The sequence below is a fragment of the Peromyscus leucopus genome, chromosome 13, assembly GCF_004664715.2.
Source record: "Peromyscus leucopus breed LL Stock chromosome 13, UCI_PerLeu_2.1, whole genome shotgun sequence".
In the NCBI taxonomy this organism is placed as follows: Eukaryota; Metazoa; Chordata; class Mammalia; order Rodentia; family Cricetidae; genus Peromyscus; species Peromyscus leucopus.
The window spans coordinates 30642066-30669681 of NC_051074.1; the positions used below are offsets into that span (position 1 = coordinate 30642066).

The 27616-nt window shown below is 42.8% G+C and overlaps 1 protein-coding gene across 3 annotated transcripts in view; it reads right to left on the reverse strand.

Annotated features, from left to right (window-relative positions):
* The window catches only part of Rhbdd1 (rhomboid domain containing 1), a 126934-nt gene that overhangs the window by 57259 nt on the left and 42059 nt on the right, over positions 1 to 27616 (reverse strand). For all 3 annotated transcript variants that reach the window (XM_037210222.1, XM_028874140.2, XM_037210221.1), the window contains 2 exons: positions 10511 to 10599; positions 8704 to 8760 (listed from right to left, as the gene is read on the reverse strand). In XM_037210222.1, coding sequence (XP_037066117.1) covers positions 8704 to 8760; positions 10511 to 10599 — 146 coding nt within the window. The remainder of the gene's footprint in view (positions 1 to 8703; positions 8761 to 10510; positions 10600 to 27616) is intronic.

The following is a 27616-nucleotide window of genomic DNA, read 5'->3' on the forward strand; positions in this document are numbered from 1 at the left end:
ATCTTCATTTTTTTGTTGTTTTATTTTTATTATTATTGTTTTGAGATGGGTCTCTCGTTGAATGGTCTCTCACTGAACCATCATGAGATGGTCTCTCACTGAATGTCAGTTTGACTAGGCTGGCCAAAGCATAATCCCTTAGGATCCACCTGTTTCTATCCCCAAGCATCAAGGTCACAGGCGGATGTCATTACATCTGGCTTTCATGTGAATGCTGAGGATCCAAACTCAGGTTCCTAGGCTTGTGTAGCAAGCAGTTTACTCATATAGCTGCGCACCCCCCTCCCCCAGCCCTATATCCACCTTTCAAATATTTTGAATAATGTTGCTATAAACAATTGCGGCAAATGCGTATGTGAACTCACATCTGTGTTTCTGTTGAGTGTGTATCTAAGAGCGTGAGTGCTGGTCTGACTATAGTTTTGTTTAAATCTTTTACGAACCACCAGGACGTTTTCCAAAGTGGATGCACCACTTTACAGTCCTACATGCACTGCATGACGGCTCTGGCTCCAGTACACCTGCGCCAACCCTTGCTATTATGTATCTTTTTAAATTTAGCTATAGCTGTTGTAGTGGTGTGATAGCCATTCTTGGTTGTCAACTTGAGTACAACTGTAATTAACTAAGACCCAAATGACTGGGCACACCTGTGAGGGACTTTTTTTCTTAATTAAAATTTATCATCTGAAGTGAAAAAGCCTACTTCTAATGTGGATTTTTGAGGTGTGAAGACAAACCTTTCATCTGGACCACACCTTCTGCTGGCAGCCTTACAAGGGTGTGGAGGAAGGGGGCTCTCCTTTTGCTTGCTTGTTTTGCTCTGGATAACAATCCCATTCTTTCACTGTCATTAGGGCCAACTTCTTCGGGAACTTCTGGCATCTACTGAAGACCAGCTGAGACATCCAGCCTCGTGGACTGATTGACTACTGGATTCTTGGGCTTCCATTCATAGGCAGCCATTGTTGGACTAGTCTGTAAGCCATAGCCTGTAACTCATTCTAAGAAATTCCACATACATATATGTGGAGAGGGAGAGAGGGAGGGAGAGGGAAGAAGGGAGGGAGGGAGAGAGAGAGAGAGAACGAGAGAGAGAGAGAGAGAGAGAGAGAGAGAGAGAGAGAGAGAGAGAGATTGAGATTCATTCTACAGGTTCTGTTCTTCTACAGAACCCTGACTAATATAAGCGAGTGCATGGTGTTATCCCATTATCTTGTTTTTCTGACTGGGTCTCACCAGTTACTCAGGCTGGCCCTGAAGTCATTACGTAGCCCAGGCTGGCCTTGAACTTTTGAGACTCATGCTTCTATCTCCTAAGTGCAAGAATGTACCACTGTTCCCATCCCTTTTACTGCACAGATTCAATGATCAATGGTGTTGAGCATTCTTTTATGGACTGATTGGCCATTTGCATGTCTTCTTTGGAGAAATGTCTATGTAGATACTTCACTCTTTTAACTGACTGTTGTAATATTCTCCTGGCTTGGTTCTATTTTGTTGAATTTCCTTAACACAATAAACAAAAATGAACATGGAAGAAACTTTAAGTGAAACTTCCTAGAACTTGGTGGGCAATTATGAAGGCTTTGCTAACAATGAAGTAAACACCACTGAATATTTATTGAGTACTGCCAATAGGTCCATTTCTATATTCTCTCTTTTGTGTCCAGGTCAGAACAGTATCATTAATGATTTTCAAAACAGGAGAAGAAAAGCAAAAATTTCTAAATCCTCACAGTGGTTTATGACCAGCTTGGGAACTGAACACAATTTTAAAGATGGACGCTCTCTTCAATCTGTTCTTTACTCAATGGAACCATCAGAAAATCTCAGGGCCCCTGATGTGTTCGGGACACTCTTAGCATGCTTCCTATATGAAGAGTAAGGGAGAAGGAGCTAGAATTACGGATCTTGCTTTTTATTTATTTATTTAATTTTTTAAATGCTCTTTACCAAATACCAAGCACTGTAGAGGACAGCAGTGGTCAAGCCAAACCCGCCAACTCACTTCACAGAGCCTAAGTGAAAGGTGCAGCCACTTCACAACACTAATGGAGTATTTGTGGGTATTCAGTCACCGAATATATATTTCAACAGTCCCTAAGTGGTGGAACTGCCCAATTCTCTGAGCACGCTAATTATTTTATTGCAAGGCAAAAACCATATTGGGTTATTTTCCCAAATGGCTCATTATCACCTTTAAAGCCCCGTGAAATGTCTGTGTAATAGAAGGGCTAAGCAGCAATCCTACCCACCCCACCTCACAGCACTCAGCTAATTCGGACGTACGGATACTAAATACAGGTCTTCAGGGTCTTACTGGCATGGATGTTAATTGCAATGATCTTCGGTAACATTTTCTTGATACAGGAAAATATTTTTCTACGTGTTATTTCTTTGTTAAAAACAGCCCAGCAATGTTTTGATGAAATAAAGCCAACAGCTCTGATCATATGGACATGACAAAATCTTAACTTGACACTAGTCAGACAAAGAATGAGGAAATCTTCGGTGCTGGTGCCTTAGGTCAGAAGGATTGGTGTAGTTTAAAGATTCTGTATCACCAATCACAAATCACCAGCAAGACCAAAAATGCCATCAATATCTATTATGATAATGGGTCCTTGAGAAACAAAACTTTTCAACAGCTGTTCTTCTAATGGCCCAATCAGATGTTTTAAAGTCTTCATAATGAACAAGGGCAGAGGAATCTAACAACCAATACTTAGAATAAATAAGTCTGAATTATGTCTTGTGATAAATACTTTTTAAGTTATATACTTTGGCTTTGTAGTTTAAAAAAAAAAAAACCCTCTGGCTATCATTACTCTGCTAACTGCTCCGCCTGGTCCTTATACACATTCCAGGATTTCACAGCAAAGAGATGAAGAAAAACGACACAGATTAGAAAAATTGGTAACAGCTTTTACACCATCCGTTAGTTTCTTTGACCTCTAAGGAGTTTCCCAGCTGAAGGTGGCCATGTTAAGAATAAATCACTACTTGCAAGAGATACACATGCTCGCATCAAAGTTGCTTAGATGACCATTAGCCTGGCCACCTGGGCCCGTGGTAGTGCTGTCTTTGAAGAAATCCGATCACTCCAGATGAAGGAATATAAATATGTTAATCTTACAGGACATCAAAAAGGAAGGTTAAAAAGTTTGGATTTCCGCCTTGCATTCTCCAGTCTCTGTGTCTGCTGTGCCAATGCCTCTCACCGATGAAGGGAGAAAGGAACAAAGGAGAGGGTATGCTTCTCTGTCCTCAAAGAAGGTAAGGAAATGGGGCAAGGGGAGGGGTGAGGGGCTGGGGGAAGGAGAGGGGGAGGAGAGAGGGAGGGAGGGAGCGAGGGAGAGAGACAGAGACAGAGGGAGGGAGAGAGAGAGGGAGGGAGAGAGAGGGAGGGAGAGACAGAGACAGAGAGAGAGAGACAGAGAGAGAGAGAGAGAGAGAGAGAGAGACAGACAGAGAGAGAGAGACAGAGAGAGAGAGACAGAGACAGAGAGTTATTATGTTTCCCAAAGTTCACTTGTCAGAGTGTGTACGAATCTCACATGCCCACCCAACCAGAAAGCAGGGGCAATGAATCACTGACTTGCATCCTGGTTCCAGACCTGCCCTTAGCTACCTGTCAATGTGACCAAATTACCCAGCCTTCCTAAGCTCAATTTCCCAGCTGTCAGGCAAAATGTTAGGACCAGGAAGTCCATGACAAGCCACGTCTGTGCACAAGTGTGGTAGTGCTAGTTCTTTTACCCAGAAGGCTCCTGGTGTGTGGTGTGTGTGTGTGTGTGTGTAGGCCTGGTGTGTGTGTATAGGCCTGGTGTGTGTGTGTGTGTGTGTGTGTGTGTGTGGTGTGTGTGTATGTGGTGTGTGTGTGTGTGTGTGTGTGTGTGGTGTGTGTATGTGGTGTGTGTGTGTGTGTATGTGGTGTGTGTGTGTGTTGGTGTGTGTGTATGTGGTGTGTGTGTGTGGTGTGTGTATGTGGTGGGTGTGTGTGTGTGTGTGTGTGTGTGTGTGTGTGTGTGTGTGTAGGTCAGAGAACAACGTCAGGTGTCATTCCTTCTCAAAGTGCTGTGTTTTGGACACAGAGTCCCAGTGGTTTGGGGCTTGCTAACCAGGCTAGGCTGGCTGGTCAGAGAGCCCCCAGGATCCACCGGTTTGTGCCTCTTTGGTGCTGGGGTTACAGGTATATGCCACTGGGCCTGTTATTTATTTATTTATTTTTTAAACCTGAGTTCCGGGGATCAAACCCAGGTCCTTACACTTGTGCAGCAAGAACTTCTCTTGACAGAATTCTCTCCCCAGACTCCCCTGTTATTTCCTGTGGAGATTTACAGAAGTAAACCATCAGAGAAGCCTCTTTCCCTCTAACAACTTCTAACTGCGAGCTGCCTTGTCCTCTGCCTCCTGGAGGGTATGAGTCAACAAGGCACCACAATGGGAGGCAGAATTATGATGGTTTTCCTGAGCAGCTTGGCTCCTCCCAGTCACATTGGTCAGGATGACTTCTCTTCTACTTTACTCACTGTGAACTGGTTCCTACAAAGGACAACCAAAGTGCTCTTCAAGGGACTATAGTTATCAGCTCTGTCCATAAAGGCTGATCAATCACACCATCTCAGTTCAGCTGTTAATTGTTGTAGAGCATTAATTTAAGATGGGCTACATTTGTTTATGCTGTGGAACAAAGATGTGCTGCATTCTTTTATGTTGCATTTGTTTAACTCTGTGTTACTGTGCCTGTCTAAAACACCTGCTTGGTTTAATAAAGAGGCAAACAGCCATTAATGAGGCAGGAGAAAGGATAGGTGGGGATGACAGGCAGAGAGGATAAATAGAAGGAGAAATATGGGAAGAAGAGATCAAGGAACTAGAGGAGGAGTGAGAAAAGAAGGGGCCAGCCACCCAGCCAGCTACAAAATAAGAAAAGAAAATATATACAGAAATAAAGAAAGGTAAAAGCCCAGGGGCAAAAGGTAGACGGGATAATTTAAGTTAAGGAAAGCTGGCTAGAAACAAGCCAAGCTAAGACCAGGCATTTATAAGTAATAATAAGCCTTTGTGTATGTGATTTATTTGGGAGCTGGGTGGAAGGCTCTCAAAGGGCAAAGAGCCAAAAAGGTAAAGTGTAAAAAAAGAAAAAAAAATAGATAATCATCACCTTGTCCAGATCACGCAGAGGTGAAAGCCTCACACACACAGCACCTTCTAAAGGCAGAGACAGAAGAACTCTTATCTATGGTCCCCAAGCCCAAGGTCCCAGTCATATAAGGCCATAGCTTTTACTCTTGGTCCCATCACCTGAGAAACTGTGTGTGTAGTGGGGAAGGGGGAAGTTTCCCAGTCCTCCCCTTCTGACCCATTATCTGGGTAAATTTTAGGCTGTTCAGGTGACTCATACATGATGTAATCCAGGATTAATGGCAGCCATGACCCGCGGCTTAAGAACTATGGAGAACATGGAGCCTGGCTAGTTCTAAGACTGTTGTACTATGGATTTAATCATCAGGACCTTCCTAGCACATTCTGGACAATCTCCAACAGGCCACTTCTGATTCTGCTTCCTCTCCCTGGGAAGTTCTCTCCGTAATCCCTTTCCTTAACATCTAGTCACCTGTCATGTCCTACAACTCCACCTCCTCTGGACAGCCTCATGTACAGCCACTCTGTTCCTCCTTCCCCAGGGCACTGATCCCCACCTCCACATCAAGACTCCTGTCTGGACTTCTGCTTAGAAGGAAGAGAAAGGGATGGGTGAGCCCCTCTGTGGAAATCTAGTAGCAGAGTGGAGAAAACCATCCTCAGATATTGTGTAATAGGTAATACAGGATAATAAAGGCACTGTCCAGGCTGGAGTGCTGTGAAGAGAGAAGAGCAGGGCAGAGCATGTTCCCTGAGTGTAGGAGTCTTCCAGGAGAGAGCTACAGGAGGAGCAGGTAAAAATTCAACAAATGCTATCCATCTATACCACATCATGGCTTAGCTTTTATCATCACATAATTAGTGTGATGGGCTCTTTTGTTTAATCTTCTCAAATATACCCACTCCTATATCCCCACCCCTAAACACCCATGCCTATATACCCATTCCTACATAAGCAGCCCTCCACTATAAACTCTAAGAGAGAGACTGCTATTTTTTTTTTCTCTTACAGTGTCCATAACAACACTCTGCAATGTGATCTTTGCAGAGTACTGCTGGATAAAAGTCTGTGAGTTAATAAAGTTGTATGGAGTTCAAGCGGTGGTGGTGCATGCCTTTAATCCCAGCACCCAGGAGGCAGAGGCAGGTGGATCTATGAGTTTGAGGCCAGTCTCATGTACACACAGAGTTCCAGAACAGGCTCTGAAGCTACATAGAGAAACCCTGTCTTGAAAAACAAAACAAACTAACAAAGAAACAAAACAACAACAACAAAAAAAATGAAACCTAAAAAAACAAAAAAAATGATATATGGGAAAATAAACCCAAAGCAATATATTACACACACACATGCATGTGCATATGTGTACATATATATATACACTACATGCACATAGTGTTAGTTTTTTCATCTCTCTGGCAAATACCTGAGAGAGCACCTTCACAGGATGAAGGAGTCATTTTGACCCATGGTTTCAGTCCATGTCTGCTTTTTCATGGAGGCCTGGATGCAGGGAGGGAGGGAGGGAGGGGGAGAGAGAGAGAGAGAGAGAGAGAGAGAGAGGAGAGAGAGAGAGAGAGAGAGAGAGAGAGAGAGAGAGAGAGAGAGAGAGAGAATGCCTGTCATCATCATCGTGGGTGGGTTTCATTCTTCTTCCTTTTATTTCAGGGGGTCTTTAGCCTACTGGATGTCATCACCCTTATCAAAAAAAGGTTGTGTCCCTTCAGTTAACTGACTATAAAAATTACCTCACAGATGTGCCCAGATGTGCCCTTTATTGACCTTTTAGGCAGCTCTCAATTTAGTCAGACTGACAATCAAGATCAACCATCAGATATGTATTAAGAACAATTCTTTGTACCTATTAAAGGCCTAAGTAAGCCAGGATTCAAAACAAAACAAAACCAACAAAACTATAACCTATGGTCTGAAACCGACACATGGTTTATTTTCCTAAGATTTTTGGGTGCATAGTCATTGTCCAATTGTTTATGAACTGTCAATGCCTGTTCTTATGATATAAGAAAGGGCCGGCTAGTTAGAACAGAGCCAAATGGGCAATAAAGGCTTCAGTGTCTAAAACCTTAGCTATTTGGCACTTCATACAAAAGGCTGCCAGCCTCAAATCTAATCTCTGGCCATTGCCAACTGCTATGACTATAAAGTATATGCTGTGGATACATGTTGTAGCAGTCCAAGTTAGGATGTCAGCTTCAGTTCTGGTGAGTATTCTGTTGTATGATATTTTGTGTCCTGATAAATAAAGCTTGCCTGGAGATCAGAGGGCAGAGCTAGCCACTAGTTAACTGTAGAGGCCAGGCAGTGGTGGCTTACACCTTTAATCCCAGCACTTGGGAGGAGGAAGCAGGAAGGTTAGGAGTTCAAGGCTACCCTGGACTACACAAGATTGAACCAGTCTAAAAGAGAAACAGAACCAGGCAGCGGTTGTTCCCAGCACATGGGAGGCTCAAGCCTTTGATCCCAGCACATGGGAAACTCATACCTTTAATCCCATCACTAGGGAGGTGGAGAAAGGATGTTCAGCCCCCATTCGGTCTGAGGATTTCTAGAGGTAAGAAGTCTCTGGTGGCTGGCTACTCTGCTTTTCTGATCTTTCAGCTTTTGCTGATATCTGACTCCAGGTTTCTGTTAAGACTAATTAGGACTATGTATTCTCTTTTGGTTGCTGACTGCCACCAACTATATTCTCAAATAGAAGGAGACCAGGGAGTTCTTAGAGTCCTTCTCATGTGAGTGCTAACAAGGACATTACCTTATGGTGATTTGATTTCATACCAAAGGCCCCACTTCTAAATACTGTCATGAGAGGGGCTAGGATTTCAACATATGCATCTAAAGGGAGATATGTATAGTCTATTGCACTAAGACACCCAGCTCCTATTACTGCACAGTCCCCGCAAAAGTCCTAAATATTATTGTGTATGCATCCATGTTCTCCTCTCATGCAGGAGTTGAATCTTCGACTGTATCAGTTAACGGTATTAAGAGCCTAGAAGTTTAATCTGTGTTGGAGATAGGACCTGTGCAAGTCAACCACCTTAGTTATCAGGGTAGATCATCATCCAATCCTATGGCTTTACAAGACACACACACAAAATCACACACCTGTCTCTGGCAAATGTGATGTTATGTGCTGCCGCAGGACTCTTTGTATATCAGGGCAAGGTAGAGCCTCGAAGAATATGTAGATGGGATAGACAGTGTGGAACTGTATCCCTGTGACCAAGCCAAACACTCTGTCAGTGTGATTCTTGGCTATCTTGAGGGTAACATGCACCTTATTGTACATGCGAAGCCTTACACCAATAAGACAACTGTTTCACACCTGAGTTAGCATCTTTCCTAATATCCCACCTGATGCACCCTGCTTTACCCAGACCCATTCAGTGTCCAGGAAGAGCCAAGGTACAACTGTTTGCCATGTGAGCTATTCCATATCCAAATCCAATGCTATCTTAAAGCATCTCCATGCTACTAAATTCTGCAGTTTTTCAAAACAAGCTAAGCTGTATTAAATGACATGAACTTACCTGCACTATTAAAGTAGTACTGCTGTCCTGGATACCCAACATTGGAGGAAAAAAGGCCTAAATACAAAGGAAACAACATTTTAATAGCAGTCATAAGGTTTTAAGAGCTAATCCTCCAACAATTACACAGTTTGCAGTTCTTCCTGAGGAAGCCCAGGGTCACTTTAAATGACTACTAAACAATTGTTAAAAACAAACTTCATTTGTTTGGAGCCAACCTTTTAGGGAATAGCTTCTCTCTCTCTTCTCTTCTCTCTCTCTCTCTCTCACTTTCTGTGTGTGTGTGTGTGTATAGGTGGGTGTCAGCGAAACCCTAATTTACATGCACTGTGGTTCCTTAAAGTTCTAGGTGACTTCAGCTGATGTTTGCTTTTCAGGGTACCAGGCTTGGGCTCTGAAGCCGGTATAAAAAGACAGACATGCTGCGGTGGGAAAAAGCCTTCTCCCAACAGGGTCTTAGGAGAGCCATGGTCCCTACCCTTCCTAAGGGACTTTCTCTGGCACAGGTGAAGCAGACAGAAAGAGGTCCGGGCACACTCCCAGAATGACCCACTTCATGACTCCCAGAATGTAAAAATGTCTGCCCAGAAAACAGATACGGTCTTAAGGAAGGTTAAAAAAAAAAAAAGTTTAAATGTTATAATGGTCGGGAAAATCCTTTTTAAAAATTAAACCAATCATATGTCTCAATTTTTTAGTTTGTCTGCAGAGAGCCTTAAGAACCACTAAATCTTAAGACCCAGAAAAGTGGATCAAGAAAATGCACTCTCCCCCTTTATCAGTATTCATGACCAGAGAGGCACTGTCCTACTGAGCTGGGAATGTGATAGAGCCGGGCACTGTTAGCAGAGGTGGCTCCTATTGCCTCCTCCAGGCACATACAAGCGACAGTAACAGGCAAATGTGCAGAAATGGGGATCTGTATAGATACAGCACAGCCTGTAAAACTCACCCCGAAGTGAACACAACCTGCCAGTAAGCAGGGCTCAGAAAGCTTTCAAACGCCATGAATATTATATGGTTCCCAAGAACAACAGTCATCGGTGCAAACTGTGAAAACAAATTATTTATGGTTCAAGAAAAGGTAAAATAGTCTCAGAAGAGTTCCCATGAATAAAAGATGAAATATTAGAATGCACATGGTCTATAAAACAAGTGTTTGCAAAATAGTTGCCTTACAAGTCAAAATCAGTACAGTATTTTATATTAAAGGGTCTAAATGCATTCACTACTAAATAAAACATTTTCATTGAACATCAATTTAGAGGAGGGGAAAAGCAAAGAAAAAACAGCAAAGAAAATAAAAAGCAGGAACCAAACCTCAAGAGATAAATTACATGGCTTGGCTTCCCATGAATGTATTGTTTTGCCCATCAAGGACCTGGTGGTCATTCTGAACTCTTCAAATTACTAGCCCTGTCCTCCAGTCTAGCCTTGGTCTCCTTCTGTAACCTTGCCAGGCATGTCTATTAATTCAAGGAATGTTACAGAAAAATACATTATTGTAACCTCACGTTTGGAGGAAAATTGCAGTTTTCTGTGAACGCATTAGGGGTGAGGGCAAAAGTCTACAGCAGCATTTGTTCCTTAAGAACAGCCCAGAATTGAAATTTGGGTTGGTATTCTCCTTTGAGGAGCAGTGTGAGGCCCTGTGATGGCTGTCTTGTTAGCTCTCGGTTTAAAGAGAAATCTGAGTACAGCAGGACATTTCCAAAGTGACCCACAAGGAATCTTGGGGCTGCTTCTGTGCATACAAAAATGAAGGTGAGCTTCTAACTGCTGCCAGGCCAGGCGCCTTGTTCTGTACCTGCACATGTCTCCATGACTTTCTTCAGAGGCCCCTGAGTGTACATCAGTCCAACAAGGATGCCGGCCAGATGCCCAGCGAAGGAAGTCCTAGGAGAGAAGGAGAGCCTTAGTGAGGGTTTGTTCCGTTGCTGATTAGAGACATTCTGTCTTCTCAATAGCCCAGGCAGTGCCAATTAGTCACAGTCTGCAAGCTTTGTTCCACGCCGAGCCTTTTATGCTGAGCAGCATTTAACTCTGTCCAAAGAACAACATTTCCTACCTTCAAAACAAAACAAAAACAACAATGAAGAACAGGACAATGAATAATAATGTCCACATATTTAAAATGCATCGCCCTTCCTTAACTGAACCAAATCTGTTTGTTTCTCCACAATGGACGTCTTCTGTCAAGACAAGCCACTAAATTACTTCCAGTTCTTCCCTGAACCTCTCTCTTATCATCACAAGATATCAGTGAAATCAGTTTTCTCTGCTCAGAATTAAGTCTGGACTGCCCAGCCATTGTGAGGGACAGCGTCTATCCATGTTCCCAGCACAGCAGACAGCTGTGTGTTTATGCACGGCTGACTAGTAGAGCAATCAGCCACCGAAACTCAGGACAGGTGCCCCATACACTGCTTCCTCCCTTTGTTTTCATAAAGATCTTTTTGCCACTCAGCAAAAACAACAGTTCAGAGACTTCAAGCTTGGAAGACAGGTTGGGCATTGAATGGCTGTACTCTCATGGAGTTACCATGAAAGTATGGCAATCACTTATAAAATAGATTTTTCAGATGCACACATCTATCAAGACAGTATTTCTAGTAGTATTTCTAGAGGCCTATGGTACTTCCCGGTTGGTTGCGGGCTGGGGACTATGTCTGTGGAGTTCACTCAATCTAAGTTCAAGGATTACTCGGGATTTATTGAGCTGCCCATTTTACCACCGAGAAGGCTGAGTTTCTCCGGTCAGGTACCTGATGGATTGTCAGCTGACCGGCACCATCTGAACACAGGAGTGTGCACATACCCCTTCACACTAAACTGGTGTTTTCTCAGGTCTCACTTCCACGCAGTTGGTGAGCTCCAGCTTGTGAGGTTTGTCACACCCAGCACAGCTTCTGTACCCCTTCCCACTGTAGCTATGGGTGTCCTTATGGGTTCTCAACTAGACTATTTGGAAAAGTCCAGCACTGGGTACAAGGTGAGCACCAGATGCATACATGTTGAATAAGCAAAAGAAAATCAGCTAATGTGCTGCCTGGAATTGTCTCTCCAATGACTCCCAAAGCAGTATTCAGCCAGAGTGCAAACCATTTTACTGCCTTCCTATGACATCCACTAGCTTACTTACAGAACTCCAAGCATGGGCTTGCCTCCAGTTCCTTCCTCCAGTTCATCTCTTCCCTTTAGCCCCAAGACCCACCACACTCATCTCCACACATCCAAACACTCTCTGTGACCTGCAGTCCAAGCTTGACTGCACCTCTGTCGGAAGCCATGGAGTCCCTCCTCCACTGCCTGCTCTCAGACTGTTCCTTCTCCCTCACTGTAGCAAATACCCAGCGACACGTACTGGATAGGAGGACTATCGTTTTCATCAATAATCTGCCTCATGGGATTTATAACCTGACAATAAAAATACGGGATTGAAGTTGGCAGTGGTGGCGCACGCCTTTAATCCCAGCACTCGGGAGGCAGAGGAGGGCGGATCTCTGTGAGTTGGAGGCCAGCCTGGGCTACCAAGTGAGTTCTAGGACAAGCTCCAAAAATTCACAGAGAAGACTTGTCTCGAAAAAGAAAAATAAAAATAAAATATTGTTTCAGTGTTTTCCATGTTGTGGGAAGGGCAGTAGGAACTGGGCTTTTTGTTAGGGTCCCCCCCACCCTCGTTCATGTTACTCTCCATTTAACCATCATCAACAACAACACACATATAACTCCACCTAGTTAGAAGTGAGCAAACAGTAGTTTGAGGGAACAAAACGCTTTGATTTAAAAAGAAATTGACTTCAATTTAACTAAAAAGAACTTTATTTTTAAAGAATCGGTAATTTTGAAACCTTTTAAACCAAGCTTCATGGTGAATCAGATAGATGTAAAACGGAAGGAAGTTTCAATTTAAAATCCAACTAATAGACAATTAATCTTAAATCTCATTTACAGTTTGGAGCATAATACAGTCAAATGAATTCCTTATCTTTATAATGGGTTTTCAGAAGCTTGAGTTCTAAGCTAATTGCTCTGATATAATTAAAATAGTGAAGTGGACAGACCACATCCTCCACCGACCCTGAGGAGTGGCACAAAGCTCTGGCCACAAGGAAATCAGCTATTGTTATTACTTCATTTATGCGTGAAGGAAGTGTTCATTTTTAAAATAAAAAAGAAAAGATATGATCTTAATCAGAAGTGGTATCTCATACCACACACGAAGGGGGAGTTCCCCACAGAAAAAGGAATATAGCTTGTCTTAAAGAGTGCTGTGACTCTTCCTGGGAGTTGGTAACCATTCCCTAGAACGCCTCTCTTTAAGATTCATGTGTCCTGAGTACGAGGCTGAGCTGGGAGGTTACCTTTCAGAACAGAAGGAAGCCTTGGACTGGAGACAGGACAACTTTCTAATGGACCTCTTTGAAAACACGAAGTGTACGACTGTCTTAGTAATTGTCCTCAATGCTGAGACAAAACACCTGACCAAAGCAACTTAAGGAAGACTTTATTTCTGCCCACACCTTGAGGAAACAGCCAGTCATGACAGCAGGACCTTGAGGTGACTGGTCACACTGTATCCACAGTCAGGAGTAGGTTGGTTAAGGTGAGTCTTCCTACCTCAGTTAACCTAATCGAGATAATCCTTCACAAGTAGGCTTGTCTCCTGGTTGAGTCTAGACCCTGTGAAGCTGATCATCAATATTAACCCATCACCATTCTGCCTCTTGTCAACTTGACACTCAAACGCGTTACTTTTAAATCATAACTGCCTCCTTTTGTCCCCTTAGATCATGGCCGTTTAATACTACGGGATAGTCTTTTTGATTCCAACACTGAAACTGGAGAGATTCCAGGCAATCTCTCGTCTAGGAGCCTCCATAAAGTAAAAGCAAGTGTCACACTTCCAATATACAGCGGCATAGGGCACACATCCCCATTACTGCTGTGTTCTCAGAACACGGGAAGAACACTACCAGAATGTCACACAAATGGCCTCAAGCCAGTGCCAAATAGCATCCTTGTTCCACTCTGAAATCTCCTGGGCTGGGTCTCCACTACACACATTTCTCTTCAACAATCTTGTATTTCAAGTACCCACCAAAATGGTCCATTTCAAGCTCTGTTTTAAGCCCAAATCCCAAATCTTCCACAGTCCTTCAAACAAGTTCCAAAGTCCTGAGCTTATTCACAGCAAGGGATCTACTTATCCACATGAGTTTCCATATTAGTTACTTTTCCTACCACTGTGGTAAAATACCAGACAAAAATCTCTTAAAATGGAAGGACTTACTTTGCCTTAGTTTTGAGGATACAGTCCATCATGGCTCCAGAAATCACAGTGACAGCCTGAAACAGTTAGTTTCAATGTATCCACAGACAGCTCCCTTCTGTTTTATTAACTCAAGACCCAAGCGCAGTTAACGAGGGTCTTCCTACCTAAACCAACCTAATCTAGACAATCCCTCACAAGTATTCCCAAAGGCTGACTGAATCTAAACAGTCCCTCACAGGCATGTCCAGAGCTTATCTTCTAGATGAGCTGAGATTATGTCAGTATGCCAGCCAGTACAAACTATCACAATGACTATAATTGTAAACGCAACAGAAATTGATCTCAAGGTTAGCTATTTGTTTTCAGCTATACATGGAAATTGATATCAATGACCTGGAGTGGAAGCAATTAATTACAAGTGGAGGCATCTCAGAGACTAGCCTCGTGCCCAGATGGTTGTATAATACACTGAGAAAACACTGTCTCATATCTATAATCTCAAAATTTGGGAGCCAGGCACAGGAGGATGGCCATGAGTTCCAGGCCAGCCTGGGCTATACATAGTGAGTCTCACAACATCCTAGGTTACAAAGTGAGACCTTGTCTCAAAAATAAACATAAAACCAGAGTGACTATATATTTGATAATCAAATTATTGCAAAAAGCAGCCATTTATGCAAAGGACTTGAGTTTATTAATTATCCAAATTCTTTGTCTTGTTGTTTCTGCAATGGTATCATTCATTTCCATGTTCTTTCCTTCTTGCTAAAATGTAACTTTTAGCAATTCTTTCAGCTATTGTTTGAAACCAAAAACGAATCCTCTCAGTGTCTGGGTGTCCTAAAAGGTTCAGCTATTGTTTGAAAATGAAAATGAGTCTTCTTGAAGTGTCTGGGTGTCCTAAAAGGTGTTATTCTACTGCTGCTGATACTAAATGGAGGCAGCCACCTTCTCCGTGTATGATCTGTCTTTTCTCCCAGCTTTTAAGGTCTTCTCTTTACCCTGGACATGTGGTCACAACACCACCACCATTCCAGTTTCACATCTGGTTTATAATTGGCTATACTTTTTGATAGATGACCTTCTCATGTGTGTCTATAATTAAAAAAAAATTCCCAGCCATGATCATTTTTTAAGATATGGAGCTGCTGTTTACTTGTTGACACGTATTTACATGGGTATGTGAGGGGGAAAAAAATAAAGACAAAAAGTTACAATCAATGGCACCACACAGGACTCACTAGAATAATGATGGTAGAAAGGCAACTTCTGAGCAAAATTAAGATTGAGATACTACAGATTTCAGTTATGTAAATGATATGCAGATATCATTAAGACCAACATGTTCTTCCCCATCATGAACTGACTGTCACCTTTTAAGAGGACATTTGTAAGGGAGAGCTACATTGTTATGTAAAAGCACTCCTATTCTCATGTGCCACTGTTAAAGTGTCAAAAGCTGGAGCTGTAATTGAAAGCTGTCAAGCTCTAAAGGTCCTCCTCTGCTCCACGGCAAATGCTCCCCACAGTTGATGAGTATCCTCTCCAGCACGGCTCAGAAAGCAGACACTGTATTACTACAGACAGCATCTCACAGTGTGAGCAGAGCCGATGACCTCATTAAGGACAGGGGCTGCTAGACACACAGCGCTGAACAAGATAAGAGAAGATGTAAGGGAAGGGGCCTAAGCACTTGCCATAATTTCCTCCTGTGAAAGCTATTAACACCAGTTGGGAATGAGCCGATCAGAAGCTCTGGGGGTTGGGGAACTGGGGTCTGGAGTTAGCAGTGCAGGTACGAGACAGAGTGAGCATTTCTGACAGTTCTGAATATTAATGCCACGGGAGAATATTTTACTCTTTCTTCCCCAGATGAACTGTCCCTAAATGGCCTGTCTTCTGTTCTTGATGTGCTGTTCCCTGACTACTTAACCAGCATGCAATTTTGGCCATGGAATATGGGAAAGACTTCGTCTGCAAATAGCTTTACCATGCCTCCCCACCCCCTTTGGCATCACAGGTACAGTAGATCCTTTTTGATACTCTCCAAAGGCAGGAGCTATAGACCTGGGCTAATTTTTGTTTTTAACACGATGCCAACTGCAGACATGGGACTGGCAACAGACTACTACTAAGGACTTCTGCTTGAGGGCACATCAAATGATATCTGCACAGAAATTAGGGAAAGCAGAGGGGAGACTACTTGGGCGGTAGAGCATGGAGGGGATGAAAGGAAAAATGGGGTTAAAATGAGTAAAGTCTGTTAACATATTGTAGTTTGTATAGGAATGGCCCCTAGAGACTCATATATTTGAATGCCTGTTCACTAGGAAGTGGCACTATTGGGAGGCGTGGCCTTGTTGGAGGAAGTGCATCGCTGGGGGTGGGCTTTGAGGTGTTAGAAGCTTAAGCCAGGCCCAGTGTCTGTCTCTTTCTGCTGCCTGCAGATTCAGATACAGAGAGCGCTCACTCAGTTCCTTCTCCAGGACCATGTCTGCCTGAGTGTCATGCTCCCTGCCATGATGATAATGGACTAAACCTCTGAATCTGCAAGCCAGCCCCAGTTAAATGTTTTCTTTTAAAGACTTGTGGTCAAGTTGTCTCTTCACAGCAACAGATACCCTAACACAATATATGTGTACAAAACCGTCATAATAAACCTTTAGTATATTGACTAAATAATAGTAATAATAAAATAATAATAATAATAATAATAATAATAATAAATGGGGGTCCTGCAAAGGTAGAGAAACCTTTCCAAGAGGGTAGATGACACTTGGCAACTTCCTGGCTGTCAATTCCACCTGCCTATACCAGGAACAGAATTTCTTAACCTGGGTCAATAAGAAATGATTCATTTCCTCAAATATTTATTGACTGATTACCATATAAAGAAGATAACAGTCCCTGTTTCCTGAAGCTTATAATCTACTGAGGCAGATAGGAAGACAAATGGAAAGGCAGGAAGACACAGAGACACAGAAACCGTAAGTTGTAAGTGTAAGAAAGCAGTTTACATTCCATGGAGTGGTGTGGGCTGATTCCTCAAGTGTCATTTAAAGTGACAGTAGGATTTGGAGCTGGCACCCTCAGAGGTAGTATACTGGACAGTTTTTAAACAAATGCTTCCCTAAGAATGGGCTACAGGGAAGCCTGCAGAGCATTTTCTTAATTAGTGGTTGATGTGGTACCACCCACAACGGGCTGGTGGTCCTGGGTTCTAGAAGAAAGCAGACTGAGCAAGGCACAAGGAGCAAGATAGTAAGCATCACTCCTCTATGGCTGCTACATTAGCTCCTGCCTATAGGTTCTGGCCCAGTTTGAGTTCCTGCCTTGGCTTCCCTCAGTGGACTGTGACTCAGAATATGTAGGTCAGATAAATCCTTTTCTCCTCAAGTTGCTTTTGGTCCTGTGTGGTGACATATTGTGTACCCCAATAAAACTTATCTGGGGATCAGAAGACAGAGCCAGCCATCAGATTAGACATAGGGGCCAAGCAGTGGTGGCACACACCCTTAATTCTATCACTTGGGAGGCAGAGATCCTTCTGGATCTCTTGAGTTCAAGGCCACACTGGAAACAGAACCAGGCAGTGGTGGTATACTCCTTTAATCCTAGTACTGGGAAGCACACATGCCTTTAAGCCCAGAAAGTGATGTCCGGGCAGAGAAAGGTATATCAGAAACTCACACTCTTGAGGGTTAGGATTTCGTAGAGGTAACAATGTGGCTGACTTGCTCTGCCTCTCTATCGTTCAGCTTTCACCTCAATATCTGGCTCCAGGTTTTCTATTAATAAGACTGTTTAGCATTCGTGTTACAGTCCTGCTTTGGAGGTAGAATGAAAGCACTTGCTAATGAATTCACTATAGAAAGTGAGGAAAAGGAGATAGCTAGGCTTCTGAGTTGTGTGATAATTGAGTGATGGACCCACTAACAGAGATGGGGGAGTCTAGAAAAAGCAAATGGAAGGATGCGGGACCACTGAAGAGCTCTGCTTTAAAATGTTCATTGTGATGCGTGGGAGACAACTAAACACAGATGTCCAATATAGTGTGGAAGGCCAACTCCCACCTTTTCAAGGGTTCCCATGAGGAGGAGAGAAGGCTAAGAAAATATTAGATAGAAAGATAGTGAAAAGGAGAAAGAAACACAGGATAGCTGTGGGAAGACCTGGGTCAATACCCAATGGCCTTTTCTGTTTATTCAAAGAGGCTTTTTATAACAATGTCAAAGGGCAGGACAAAAGACTCCCCTCCTTGCTAGATCAAAGCACATCGCACAGTCAAGTGTAGACCCGTGGTCAAATCATCCCCTTATATAACCCTGCTGGAAAAGCAAGCTCAGATTCTTGGACCCCAAGTAAGTTCTCACTAGGAAACCTCTGTGGGTCTCCATAATATAGCAGGATGCTGGTTGGTGAATTGGAAATTAATGATTCAAAATATTGCTCCCAGTTCCATTTTATTCCACCCTGAGAATATCTGTGAACCATTGTATTTTAAGTGCACCATGTAACATGATAAAACATATCATATATATATATATATATATGTATATATATACATATATATACATATATACATGAATAAAAATAAGACTTTAAGGAAATACATAAAAACAGTAATACAATGGGGGCTGGTAACTTTGCCGTTTTTCAGATGTTTTAAATAGTATTTTGGTAGCTGTGTTATTTCAAGAGATGAAAAGGCAGGAGAAGCTGAGCAAGGCTCTCTGTTTAAGAAGTGATTCTCATTAATGTGGTAGATAAATCTTTCAGATACTTTTGTTGTCAGGGTAGGTTCTAAGCACACCTTCCTCCATTTCTAAACAATGTTCTAAATCAAAACCATAATGTCTCGATTTGTACTCTTACTGAGTATCTTTACAATCTGTGTTGTTTCCCAATCTCCTTCAAAGCAAAATGAAAAGTTGTGGCAAACAAGTGAAACTATGTGCAAAATAAAGCCAATCTCTAACAGGAGTTAAATATCAGTGAATTCTGCAAACTAGCCTTCAGTTCTATCCTATCCAGACACTTCCCCCGGCCAGACACATCCTTGAGTTCTCTCCCCCATCTTCATATCTGATTCTGAGAAGACCCCGCTTGTTAATAAACTTGCCATCTGCTGGGGACAGGCAGGCAGGCAGGCAGACAGACAGACAGACAGACACACATACACAACACACACACACACACACACACCCTGCTTCTGGGACAAAGCAGTAAACTGAGAGTGAGCTCAGGACCTGTAGCAGGCAGCTTATATGGCCTCCTCTGACATTTCCAGAGTCCATACAACCTTGCCTTTCTCTCTCATTGGACTGATTCAAGCTGCCCTCGGCTGGGGATGCAGAAACTACAGCGTGACAAACATGGCTGCCTATGATGCAAACCAATACTCATCTCCCAAGCCTGTGGTAGCTCCTTGGCATAGCTAGAGTAGAATGCATCAAGGTCTGGAGACTCTTGTTGTGTGTTTATCCTCTCCAGCCTTCTCTGGCCAGTCCCCAGCCCTTCACTGGCCCACACTCAAGCCTACACCCTCATACCTCAGGACTTGGCAGGCTCCCTTCCCTTTTCCTCTCATCCTGCCCAGCTAACCTCTGCAAAGTCCTGGGCCTGCAGTATCCTCCGTGTTCTTGAAAGACTCTGGGGTTTCCTGTGCTGTCAACCTGTCTGTCGTCACCATGCAAACACTGTACAACGCGGCTACAGTCAATGCTCCCTATAACCCAAATATCTAGAAATGGTCCTTTATTTTCTTAAGATGAAATTTATAAATAACATTCCACATGCACATACTTTTTCAAGTTCAATTATACACTCACAATCACAACTCAACGTAACACCCTCCCTGTAAAAATAAGAAAAACTAAAACGTAACATGATAATCGATATGAATTATAAACGTTCCAGAAAAGGACTACCAGGAGACACATAGGACAAGCCTTCTCTTTCACCTATTTTTGGAACCTAAATGAAAGTGGGAATAACAAACACAGGTTGTTTTCCAGCAGGGTTTTCTGCGACTCTAACATCACATGTTAGTTTCAATGGTGAAATGACTTCATATGAGAGTAAATAACTCGAAAAACCAAAGAGAGCAAAGTATCATTTTCATCCAATTTATATTTAAAATTCAGTTTACAATTTTCATGGAAAAGTCATTATATATCTAATCTATGCCCAAAATGTTCTCCGTATTTACATTAAAAGCACAATGAAGGTTTTGACTCAAGTAATCATAAATCGGTTTTTCACCTGCACAAGTCCCTCAACAGAACATATGTGTGGGGGTATGAGTGTGCACATGCATGCATACACGGGACCATTCTTGTAGGGGGCTATCCTACAAGCTGTAAGACGGGTAGTACCTTTGGCCCTACCACAACAAATGTCAATAGCTCCCCTACTAATTATTATGACAACTAAAAACAACCCTATACATTTTCAAAACCTCCTATCCCAATGGAAAACATGGGCTGACCACCTGGAATATGCTTATTAAATGTTTATTTCACTGATGACCTTTGATCATGAGACCTCACAAAATTTTCTTTTCAAAGCATTTCTCATGTGAATTTACTGTGCACAAATTCCTAGGATTCCAAGTAAAGCAACAACATATTGAACTGATAGACAGGAAACTTCCCCCTACAACTGAAATGCACATGGGGAATGGGAATGTTTGAAAGAGGCTATGATCACTTCCATACCGTACTCTGGTAGAGTAAACTCGACTTGGCACATGAAAATGTTCTGCCATCTGCTATCACTACAGACAGAAATGCTTCTGGAGCCCACGTGCCTGAATATTTTCCCATCACCTCCAGAAAGTAAATAAAAAAATGAAAGAGGAGTAAGACTGTTTATAGCCTGATCTTTGGATTTGCTACTGTGATGAAGTAAACATAATGTTCTCATGAGCTCAGCCCTTTGAAGGTATTTTCAGAACTAGCAATGACTGGCCCTTTGGTACCTGTGTTTGCTACAGCTGCAGGAAGAGGCTGACATCTATTAATGGGAGTTCAAGACAAAGGTGCAACACAGGCAGAATCAAGTGAGGCTGTGACAATGACGTCTGCTGTACACGTGGCAACATGTGGAGTGGGCTCCTTTTCCCAGGTCTACATGCTGATCTGTTGATTCTTAGCCCTGGCTGCATATATGAATCTCATGAAGAGGTTTCCAAATTTACTGGGACCTTGATATTGTTTTTTTTTTGTTTGTTTGTTTTTTGTTTTGTTTTGTTTTTTTTAATTTTTGGTGTTGTTTTTACTCTCCTGGGTGATTCTATTGTATTAAAGATTGCTACCTTAACCCCCAATTCTAAATGCTATGGCTAGGTATCAACTGATTTATTAGACCAGTAAAGAAAATATTTTAAGGGTGGGCAAGACTCTGCAGTTCATAAATTACCATACAGAAATGCCTCTAAGTTGGTCTTACTGAATGTATTGTGTTGTTACATGAGAGTGGGCACAACTTGGCAAATGCAAGTAAGGAAACGTGAACTGACTTCAAAAGATTTACAAGTTCTTTGGGCTTATAAAAACTCAGTAAGAGGCTAGACAGATGGTTCTGGGGTTAAGAGAATTTTTGCTTTTGCAGAGACTCAGGTTCAATTTCTAGCACTTATACAGTGGCTCACAACCAGCTATGAATCCAGTCCCAGGACCTCCAATGTCCTCTTCTGATCTCCATGGGCACTACATACATGTGGTACAAACATGTAAACGTACAGGCTAACACTCATCCACATATAACAAATAAATTTCAACGAAAATGTAAGTCAGTTCACTCATCTATGCATAAGTCACATGGGACAAGACAATGACAGTGGGTAGTTTGGGAAACCCCTGGATACACATATTCAACAAAAGGCTGAGAAGCAAACTGGCTAGCCTGAAAGTTCAGCAATAAACAAACTCAGCTTATAGTTATATCTAGAATGAATAAAACTTTTGATAATAAAAACTGAAGTGTCCTACCTACTACATGACTCAGAGACCTAGGCATACCATCAATATCACACTGAAAGCTTTATTGATCCATCTATAAACCAGTCACGGTAAACAAGACTGTAGGACAATCAGCTACGAGGTTCTGAAAACTGTCCATTAGAGCAGAATCTGCTTCTGCAATGCAGCCTGCCACACTGGACATCTACCAAAGGTGGGGAAGCATAACCCCCTGTATGGGCTCAAATCAGAGTGGTGTCAATCAAAGAAGCAACCCCACCCACTGAGGGTCACGATGAATACAGAGTCTCTTGCCTCTCTTCTTGGTGGCTAGAGCACAGGCATATGACCTACATCTGGCCCCTCGGATGGCTATGCTTTACACACAATGCTAAGAATCTAGGGATGAGATCAGTCTAATGGACCAGTGATCAACAGTCACAAGTGTCAGTTCTATAGGTTTCTCCACCCTGGTTTTTCAGTTTCTCCGTATTTTTAACAGTAGTAGAAACAACCTAGTACTCTTCTCGTCAGTCCTTCTGTGGTTAAGAGTGCCAGAGTGGACGCCAGCGCTCTATTTTCTGGAGCTGACGGTCTTGGGAAGATGCAGGACGAGAGTTGATGGTCTCCTCTGTCACTTCAGAGAGAGCTCTTCTGAGAGTGAAGGTGAGGAAGGCTGACTCTAAGATGTCCCTTATTCCTGGCCCTCATTCCTTCACTCTGTGCATGAGGGCTCCTGGTCCTCAGCCCTCAATAAACCCTTCGCTCTGCCCATGAATGGGACCCATGACTTGGTAAACCAATAAAAGAAAGCTTGTCACTTTCATAATTATGTTCGCTAAGACTACAGTGTCCACCCACTAGCAGATTCCTTTTTGAAGGGAGTTGATATACTAGGACCCATTCTAGAGAGAGAAAACTAGAAGTTGCTTCCTATTGACAGCGAGGTTTAATCCAATGACCCACGAAGGGGCAAATTCTTCTAACAGCCATAAGGACCGGAAGCCAATCCATCCTGAATCAAGCCTCCAGATAAACCAGGACTGACTGACACCTTTGTTACAGTGCTGTGGAACAACCTAAGCAGACACCCCGATGAGCCATGACTAGACTCCTGAGCCACAGAAATGGATGTGACAAGTGTATGTTTAAGTCAGGAGTCTGAGAATACTTGTGACTTAACAGCAGATGACTAATACAAAAGAGCCAAGAGGTGGACACTGGAGTGGAAGTCCAGAGTTGACCCTCGGAACCACATCATATTGGAGGTACCTGGAACCCTCGTAGGCACCACTGGCAATTTTATATTATAAAGAACCAACAGTTGTCCTCTGGTTTAATCAAGTTCATGGGATTTTCTGAAGGTTTGGCAAAAGAATCCTGGCCAAGATGAGAAGGGTGACATAAGCAACAAAGAATCAGCAAAGAGTCTCACCAAAGATTCTTCTGCACACTGCTTCAGTTCCTACCGGGGCTAAGAATACAGGGAGACAAGATGTCACTATGCCAAGGGAACAACAACCAAGACATTAATCCCACAGTGCACATGCTCATGGGTAGGCGATAGTAAGAGTCCCGCTGCATGAATGGGTGAAAATGCACGTGAAGGGATCCTCTACAACCATGGGCTCCCTAGAGGGCAGGTCAGAGCTCCTCACTTCAGAACTCCACTTCTCAGTAGGGTCTCTTTCCAAGAGCTCGTTAAAATCCATGCATATTCTCCTCTGAAAGTTGTCAGCAAGTGATTGCCAAAGGAGTCCACAATTGATATGCTACCCGAAGACCTGACAGCCTGGGAGGGGGGGGCTTCCTTCATCCGCCATTTCACCAGCACCCACAGACCCACAGATGACAACACACAGACACTAACATGGCAGCAGCGTTTTCTGTGTTAGCTCTCAACAGGCCATGGCTTGAATACAATTACTAGATAAGGAACTAAAATTAGAAAGCTGCTGAGGATCCAGGGCTTTGAAAGCCACAATATAGGTGTGACACTAAGCACCGGGACACTGCAAGAAGAGGTAAATCCATGCCTGGAGGCTGAGGGAACACCCTCTGCAGCCTTGGCTGCGTGGCAGGTCCCTGGAAAAGTATAATTTGGATTTACAGTCTGCACAGAGGAACAAGAAAACAACCACAATTATGATGACCAGCCGAGAAACTGTTCATGTAGCTCAAGTCTAACACTATCATGCTCATGTTTTGAACCACAAACACTTCCAAAGCACAATCTACACTGCTGATTGGTGTTCTTCAACAAAATGTACAAAACACACATCTTCTTCAACTCTTCTTTGATAGGGTGGATTTAATCACTGTCACTATTTCCTGAAAACATTGTCTTTTCCACACCGAGTTCTGGCTTTTCACTGTGGGGTCTTGGCTGAACCTCATTAATCAGTTACATGCAAAAATCTAAGAAATCCAGATCAAAAGGGGGCTGGGGCCAGTCATTAAAACTGTGAGCTCTGAGGAGGCCCTTAACTACCTGCAGCACATAAGAACACCTGCCATTCCCACCCCACCCCTCCCCCAGCCTTGCACCTCCCACGGGGTGACCATAGCTTGGGGTCCACATGAGCCAGTGCTGCAGTGGGCAGAGTGCCAAGGCACACACTGTGTGCTACACATTTTATGATCAGCGTGCTCCAGACACCTGATGGCAGTCACTCCAGTGTACTCTGAGAGACCCTGCTGTGCCATTTCTTAGGGCAAACCTTTAAAGTTACCCCAGCAATACCCCAAGTTCTCAACGTAGTGTTTGGAGATGAGTGGTTCCCACTTAACTCTAACTCCAGCTCTCTCTGTGGCTTTCAGTCCCTTCCCGAACCCTACAAACACACAAGAAATATACTGTCAGGAAAGCCACTTAACTCCTCGGGGGATATACGGATCAGAAAGGTCCAGTCACTCCGGAGTGTGACCACTCCCATCTTTATCCACAGAAAACACCCACAACAGTCATGAAGCAGGGCAATGAGTGAAAAAGGATTTGGTCTTCAGAAAAACCAGAGTTCTTTGCTACTCTTCAGCCAGAGGGAGGAATGTACAGCATTACACTTTCCACTTAGGAGTTTTCATGGGCAGGGGGTGTTTTCCTTGTCACACCTTAAAAAAGAAATGGGACAGGAAGAGCAAGAGAAGGCTGAGGAATGAGCCAATGCTCAATGTGGCTGAGGGTCGCCCTGGTCTGTCACTGCGGCTTGCCCACTGCTGTTCAGCTCTTGAATACAGGAGTGATTTTTGACGAACTCTTCTTCCAGTAGCACTAAGGGCAAGCACTGAGCAATTGGTCGCTCACTCAAAGGCACCTGTCTCCCTGGCTGTTCTGTGCACTCAGGGACAGAGGTCCTGTAGCACTCAGAAGGAAGCAGAGGAGAGGCATGTCACACAAACCAGACAAGACCTGCTCTCAGGAACCTGGCTCTCCATTTTCAAAATGCACCCTCCATTAGAATGATCGTACCGAAATTCTTTCATGGGAAAATGCATCCAGCAACAACAAATGTCCACCAACTCCATACCAGTTATTGGTACAGGATGGATGGCAGAGCGTTCGTTTTTAATTCATGGTACCTTTTTATATATGTAATACAAAAGAGGCCTGCAAGTTTATAAAGTCATTTTAGGCTGCCAGCATAGTGCTGAGATATTTAAAACTCATTTTAAATACACACACACACACACACACACACACACACACACACACACACTTCTGACAGTTTTTAAAATACTGTTTGACAACTGCATTTTCAGCAACTGTAAAAGTGTGTGCTGGAAGAGCAGATTATGTGCACACCGTCTTTCATTAACAAGTCCTGGGTATTTTTACCCACGGTGCATCACACCTCACTCTGTTTTAAAGAAATGGGCAAAAGGAAGCCTCTGTCCAGAGTGCAAATTACTCAGTATCTATTCATACCTCCTTGTAAGTAAGTGTAACTGGTTCATCAAAGTCCAAAAGTTAATTATCCTGGGCAACCCTCCCTGGAAAGGTACAGAACCATGAACTCCCAACCGACACTGCGACTGAGAGTTCTCTGGGTAAGAACTCATTGAATGAAACCCCAGGTGTAACTCTGGAGAAGACTGAGGATATGGTTGGAAACAGCAATTATAACACAGCAAACACACAGTCCTGAAAAACTATATTCTTCTCTTTGAATCAAGAAAACTCAGTGAAATTTTCTCTTTACAAAAAGTCAGGTTTGAATACTATATACCTAAGCATTTTAAAACAAGGTAAGATGTCTTAAAGCAGCAAACTCTGTTCTCCCACAAAATATAGCCCTTTCTAAGATGACCCTGGCTCCTCCCTGTCCAGGGTGACATCTTGGTTTTCAAAACTATTAACTGAAGTTTTCTTTCTACTTTCCTCTGTGCCATTTGTTGCTGGAGGGCTTCTCTCCAGGTTCCACCAAGCCCCGCAGTCCCACAATCCACGTATAAAATAATCACTCAGACGCTTATATCACTTATAAACTGTATGGCCGTGGCAGGCTTCTTGCTAACTGTTCTTATATCTTAAATTAACCCATTTCTATAAATCTATACCTTGCCACGTGGCTGGTGGCTTACCAACGTCTTTACATGTTGCTTATCCTGGCGGTGGCTGCAGTGTCTCTCCCTCCTTCTTCCTGTTTCCCCAATTCTCCTCTCTCCTTGTCCCACCTGTACTTCTTGTCTAGTCACTGGCCATCAGTGTCTTATTTATATAGAGCGATATCCACAGCACTTTCCCTTTTCTTCTTTTTTTTAAAAAGGAAGGTTTTAACTTTAACATGGTAAAATTACATACAACAAAACAATTATCGAGCAAGAATTACAGTTAGAATATTAAAGATGTCCTATCGATCTTATATTTGTGAGTTTAAGGTTTTATATCTAACGTATCTTTTATCATAACTGAGAAAATTACAACTATCTAGTCTTTAACCACATCAAAGACCTCAGAAGGATATAATATTACCTGAGAAATAGGAGAAGGATGTAAGCAACTTTTGGGAGTCTTACAGGGTAGACAGAGACAGCTGACAGTCTGGACAGTTATCTAATGTTCCTTTGTAAAGTTGGGGCCTCTGTCGTTAGTTCACAGGCCTAGAGTCTCTCTGTCTTTTTTTTTTTTTTTTTTTTTTTTTTTTTTTTTTTTTTTTAGTGTCGTGTAGAATGTCTGGCAGTTTTCTCTGCCAAGCGGGAACCTGAAGGACCATCTGGTCAAGCAAAGTTTAGTGGTCATCCTTTCATGGGTCTTGCATGTCCAGTCAATCAAGCAGTCCAGGCAAAAACAGTTTTTTGCCCAAATGGCTATCTTTGCCAAGGTGAAGATAAACTCCATATGGAGTGTCTTCGATGCCCATCCTCCTCTCCAAAGTAAATCCAGTGCTACCAGGAGCAGACATGTCTCACTGTCCAGAACGTCTAAATTTTTAAAACATTTTAAATGCCATATTCTGTAGGTCTTTGAAGTGTTTGAAGACTGCCTATCTATCTGAAATATATCTATATATACCTAGAAGACTTATCTAACATGGCTATGAATATGATTATCATAGATGACTAATTATTAATCTATTTCTTAATTATCCATTACAATTTTAAATGAGTTACATAAACATAATACCTCAAACAAGAATAGAAATATATATATACAGGATAACAGAATTAACTTTAA